The sequence below is a fragment of the Grus americana genome, chromosome 38 (genome assembly GCF_028858705.1).
Source record: "Grus americana isolate bGruAme1 chromosome 38, bGruAme1.mat, whole genome shotgun sequence".
Lineage (NCBI taxonomy): Eukaryota > Metazoa > Chordata > Aves > Gruiformes > Gruidae > Grus > Grus americana.
In genome coordinates this window covers 249,189-254,518 of record NC_072889.1, presented here as the reverse complement: position 1 = coordinate 254,518, position 5,330 = coordinate 249,189, and the positions used below count along the sequence as shown (strand labels likewise).

Genomic DNA, 5,330 nt, shown 5'->3' with positions numbered 1-5,330 from the left:
GCGGCGCGCGCGGCGCCTTAATTGGTAACGGGCGGCGGGAGCCCCGCCCCCACGGCGGGGGGGGGGGGGAGATCGGGGGGGGGTCGGGAGGGAGCGGGGGGGGATAGGGACCCTATAGGGACCCTATGGGGAGGGGGGGCCTATAGGGACCCTATGGGGAGAGATGGGGGGGTCTGGGGGGCCTATAGGGACCCTATGGGGAGGGGGGGCCTATAGGGACCCTATGGAGAGAGATGGGGGGGGTCTGGGGGGCCTATAGGGACCCTATGGGGGTCCTATGGGGAGGGGGGAGCCTATAGGGACCCTATGGGGAGAGATGGGGGGGTCTGGGGGGCCTATAGGGACCCTATGGGGAGAGATGGGGGGGTCTGGGGGGCCTATAGGGACCCTATGGGGAGAGATGGGGGGGTCTGGGGGGCCTATAGGGACCCTATGGGGAGGGGGGAGCCTATAGGGACCCTATGGAGAGAGATGGGGGGGGTCTGGGGGGCCTATAGGGACCCTATGGGGGTCCTATGGGGAGGGGGGAGCCTGTAGGGACCCTATGGGGGGTCTGGGGGGCCTATAGGGACCCTATGGGGGTCCTATGGGGAGGGGGGAGCCTATAGGGACCCTATAGGGAGAGATGGGGGGGTCTGGGGAGCCTATAGGGACCCTATGGGGGGTCTGGGGGCCTAAAGGGATGAATGGGGGAGTCTGGGGGGCCTATAGGGGTCCTATGGGGGGTCTGGGGAGCCTATAGGGACCCTATGGGGAGAGATGGGGGGGTCTGGAGACCATATAGGGATCCTATGGAGAAGTATGGGGGGTCTGGGGAGCCTATAGGGACCCTATGGGGGTCTGGGGAGCCTATAGGGACCCTATAGGGAGGAATAGGGGGGTCTGGAGACCCTATAGGGATCCTATAGAGAAGTATGGGGGCCTGGGGAGCCTATAGGGACCCTATAGGGAGGAATAGGGGGGTCTGGAGACCCTATAGGGATCCTATGGAGAAGTATGGGGGCCTGGGGAGCCTATAGGGACCCTATGGAGTGGGATGGGGGGGTCTATGGAGAAGGGGGACCTATAGAGACCCCATAGGGCAGGACAGGGGCTCCAGGGGGGCCTATGGGGGGGGCAGAGGGACTCCATAGGCAGAAGGGGGCCCTATAGGGATGCTATAGGTCAGAACGGGGGGCCGCAGGCTCCCCACGGGGCACTAGAGAGGTTCTGTGGTACCCTATGGAGGAGGGAACCTATAGGGACCCCACGGGGCCGCAAAGGGGCTCTATAGGGGTACGGGGGGCCCTCGGGGAGCCTATAGGGCCCTATATGGGGCAGGGCCCCCCCCAGCCCTTCGGGGTCAGGAAATGAGGCAGCGCCGGAAGCGGCTGCTCCAGCCGGGGCCCGATAACGGGGGGGTCGTTACCGGGGGCTCGTTACCAGGGGGGGGGGTCATTACCGGGGGCTCGTTACCGCAGGCCTCCGCAGCAGTTGGTGTTCAAAGCCCTGGCAGGGGAATTAGGGGCCGTCTGCGTGCACGAGCATCCTTGCACGCGCGCGTGCTCTCGCACGAGGATCCTGGCACGCCTGCGCGGGGCGTTGTGCCGCTCGCACGTGCGCAAACACACGCGTTACACACCTGCGTGGGGCCTTGTGTCGCTCTCACACGCACAAACACGCGTGCTACACACCTGCGTGCTGGCTGTGGTGCTCCCGTGTACATGTGTTACACGCCTGTGCAGGGCTCTGTGCCACTCACACGTGTGCAAACACGCCTGCGTGCTGGCCATGATGCTCCCACGTGTGCAAACATGCGTGTTACGTGCCTACGCGTGGCATCGTCTCGCTCCCATACGTGCAAACACACGCATTGCACATCTGCGCAGAGGGTTGCGTCGCTCCATGCGTGCAAACGCACGTTACACACGTGTGCGGGCACTATGTTGTGCGCACAGGCGCGTTACACACTTCTGCAGGCGCTACGTCACGCACGCAGGCATGTTACACGCCTGTGCAGGCACCACGTCGTGCACACACGCGTGTTACACGCCTACCCGGGGCCTTGCGTGCCTCGGGGAAAGCCCTGACCCCTGGGGGTGTTCGGGGCTGGGGGGGGGGGGGGCAGGAGGAGCCGGGGGGGTTTGGGGGGCATGAGGGCCCCCGGGTGGGCATTTACCCCCCCAAAATGTTTTGGGGGCCCCGGGGGGGGGGGGTTGGGGGGGCCCTGGGGGGCCGGGCCGGCTCCATCCCGATGATCTCACCCCCGCAGGAATCTGGGGGGGGGCAGGGACGTCATTGAGAAATAGCGGGTGGGGGCAGGGAGCCCTGGGGGGGCGGGGGGGGGGGGGGATGGGGCGGTCTGTGGGGTCAGCCCCCCCCCCAAGGCAGGAATTCGTCCCCCGGAGCTGAGTCACAGCGGGTTCGGTGTAAACACGGCCCCGACCCTGCGCTCCTTCCATATAGGGCCCGAAAACGCGCCGGCCCCCCCTCGCCCCCCCACTGCCAAAAATAGAATGCGAGCGGCCGGGCGGCCCCTCGGGACCCCCCCCCCCGCCCCACGGCGTACGCCGTGGGGCGGGGGGGTCCCGAGTGGCCGCCCCAAGCCCCGTCCCCTTTTAATTAGCAGCAATTAGCGTTGCGCTCCAGCTCTTTAATCCGCTTATTGCTCCCCCCCACCCCCCCCCAGTAGTGTAACGAACCCAGGCGTCCGGGCGGGATGGGGGGGTCAGTCCTGGGGGGGCCCCCCGGCCTTGGGGACGTTGCCGAAACGCTGCCGCAGGGCGGCCACCCGGGTGTCTGCGGGGAGAAGGGGGGGGGTGTCAGGGGTGGGACCCCAAAAATAGGCACCCCCCCCCCCCACCTTGACAGAGACCTCCCCCTGGTTCCCGGGGTGCCCCCCAAAACCTCAGAGACCCCTCCCAGCCCAATCTCATATCCCCCTCCCCCAGGCAGGTTTTGGGGTGGCCCCCCCCTCCACTCACCTATCGCCCGGTGCCGGGGCCCCCCCACCAGCCGCGTCACCTCCGTCGCCGTGTCGTTCAGCTGGGCCACGACCCCCAGGTTCTGGGAGGGGGGAACGGGGGGGGCCATGGGGTGCTGGCAACCCCAGGACCCCCCCGACCCCCCCCCCCCATGGGGCCCACAGACCCCTCCAGTACCCCCCATACAGGGCCCAGGGCACCCAAACACCCCCCCAGCACCCCAAACCCTCCCTGTGGGACATGGGACCCCCCCAAAGCCTTTCTGTGGGGCACAGGGACCACCCCCAAAACCCCCCAACACCCCCCCATGGGGCCCAGTGACCTCCACACCCCCCGTGGGACCCCCCAAAAGGCCCAGGGACCCCCCCCCAATACACCGCTACAAGGTACAGGGAACCCCCTCCATCCTCCTGTGGGGCACAGGGCCCCCCCAAACCCCATGTGGGTCCCAAGGACCCCCCCAAACCTCCCTACAGGGCACAGGGCCCCCCAACAGCACCCAACCCAAGGCCCCCCACCTTTGGGGGCCCGCTCCCCCCCCCCCCCAAACTGTCAGCCATGGCTGCCCCCCCCACCTGCACGAGTTTCCGCAGGCCCTGCTGGACGGGGGGGGCCAGGGGGCCGCAGGAGGCGAGGATGGGGTGCCCCCCTGAGCCCAGGGGACCCCAGGGGTCCCACAGCTCCGTCTCCCCGAAAGCCGTGGCCAGGGCGGCGAGGTCGCGTCCCGCCACCCCCAGGGCGGGCAGGGCGGGGGGGGCCGGAGCCGGAGACCCCCCCAGCTCGGGGCTCTGCGGGAAGAGAGGCGTCAGGATGGACCCCGGGGTGTTGGGGGGTCCGCGCCCCCTCCCTGGGGACCCCCGGGCTCACCTGCGCCTCCAGCTGCTCCAGGCGCCGCCGAACCGCCCCCAGCGTCGCCTCCAGCTCCGGCCCCGAGGGACGGGGCTGGGGTCTCCTGGGGGGGGGGGGCAATGGGTCAGCGCTGGGCGTTGGGGACCCCCCCGGGGAGGAGAGCAGGTCCCGGGGGTCGGGGTCCCCATGTACCCACCTGGGCGGGGGGCTGCCGTAGCGGTCGATGGGCGGCGGGGGGGGACACGCGGGGTTCAGGGCCGCCACCCCCTCGGGGGTCTCCAACACCTCGTGCAGGAAGCGGGTGGTGAGGCGCAGGGCGCTGCGTCTGGGGGGGGGGGGGAATGGGGGGGGGGCAGCCGGACACCCGGGTCCCCGCAGCGGGGGGCTGAGTCCCTCGGGGGGGCTGGGGGGTCCCTACCTGCTCTTGGGGGAGCCCTCGCTCCCGTCCCCCGCCGGGGGGGCCGCATCCAGCAGGTCCCTGATGAACTCCAGCTGCCGCTCGGGGGGGGCCGTGCCCTAGGCGGGGGGCACAGGGGTGACCCCACCGGCCCCCCAAAACCCCCAGAGCCCACTTGCCCTCCCCCAGGCTCCCACCTCCACCAGCGCCATGTCATCAGCCCGGCACAGCATCAGCTCCGCTCCCAGTTTGGCCAGTTCTGGAGAAGGACGAGCACTGGTTGAACTGGGAAGGAAGCACAGGGGCTGCCCCGGAGGGGGTCAGAGCAGGGTGGGGGGGTCCTACCTCGAAGCCGGGCGTCCTTGGGGCCATTCTGGAGGGCGTCCAGGCGGGTGGCGAGGGGGGGGTACACCCTGCAAAAACGGGGAGGGGGGTGGTGAGGAGGGGGGGCGGGGGGGGGGGTGCAGGACGGGGACACCCCCCACTCCCCCCCACCCCGTACCGGGAGCAGACCCACTCCAGCAGGGCCAGGCGCCGGGCAGAGGGGGTGCAGAGCAGCCGCAGGGCCTCGGCCGGCTCCAGCGGGACCACCAGGGCGATGGGGGGGCACGACAGCGCCTGCGGGGGGACGGGACGGGGGAGGGGGCTGTCAGGGACCCCCGGGGCGGGGGGGGAGCGGCCGGACCTCTCCAGGGCTGTCACGGCCCTGCCTGCCGCCCCCCTCCCCGAGGTACCGGGCGCCCCCTGAGGTACCGGGGCCCCCCCTGAGGTGCCGGGGGCCCTTCCCGCCCCCCCTGAGGTACCGGTATCCCCTGAGGTAACGAGTTCCCCTGAGGTAACGACCCCCCCGCCCGAGGTACCGACCGCCCCCCTGAGGTACCGGGGCCCCTTCCCGCCCACCCCTGAGGTACCGGAGCTCCCTCCCTGCCCCCGCTCCCGCCGCCACCTCCAGCCGCTCCAGCGTTGCCGCTGCCGCCGCCGCCGCCGCCATTTCCCGCCCTGAGCAACCGCTCCTCGCCGATTGGCAGCCGGCGCGCCGGTGAGCTCGCTGATTGGCCGGCGGCGCCGGGCGGCCCCGCCCATTGGACGAGCGGCGTAGCGCCTGCGCAGTCCCCGCCCTC

General features: G+C 70.6%; 1 protein-coding gene across 2 annotated transcripts; it reads right to left on the bottom strand.

Moving 5' to 3' along the window:
* Nucleotides 1–1,459: 1,459 nt before the first annotated feature.
* On the bottom strand, nucleotides 1,460–5,241 carry HAUS7 (HAUS augmin like complex subunit 7). Of its 2 annotated transcripts, XM_054808600.1 has the most exons (11): nucleotides 5,156–5,241; nucleotides 4,712–4,827; nucleotides 4,555–4,622; nucleotides 4,407–4,468; nucleotides 4,231–4,328; nucleotides 4,009–4,137; nucleotides 3,831–3,915; nucleotides 3,539–3,751; nucleotides 2,964–3,045; nucleotides 2,682–2,778; nucleotides 1,460–1,488 (listed from the first exon to the last, which is right to left on the bottom strand). In XM_054808600.1, the coding sequence occupies exons 1-10, from the start codon at nucleotides 5,198–5,200 to the stop codon at nucleotides 2,708–2,710; spliced, it is 969 nt and encodes a 322-aa protein (XP_054664575.1). In that variant the 5' UTR covers nucleotides 5,201–5,241; the 3' UTR covers nucleotides 1,460–1,488; nucleotides 2,682–2,707. The 2 variants fall into 2 exon arrangements, with proteins under 2 accessions (XP_054664575.1, XP_054664574.1); XM_054808599.1 differs by lacking the exon at nucleotides 1,460–1,488 and having other exon boundaries at nucleotides 2,625–2,778.
* Nucleotides 5,242–5,330: the final 89 nt, after the last annotated feature.

Bases quoted from the DNA above. Each gene is read 5' to 3' on its own strand.
- HAUS7 (XM_054808600.1), bottom strand. From the start codon at position 5,200: ATGGCGGCGGCGGCGGCGGCAGCGGCAACGCTGGAGCGGCTGGAG. The intron at 3,916-4,008 runs GTGGGTACATGG...CCCCCCCCCCAG, and splicing joins TACGGCAGCCCCCCGCCCAG to GAGACCCCAGCCCCGTCCCT. The intron at 3,752-3,830 runs GTGAGCCCGGGG...CTCTTCCCGCAG, and splicing joins TGGAGCAGCTGGAGGCGCAG to AGCCCCGAGCTGGGGGGGTC.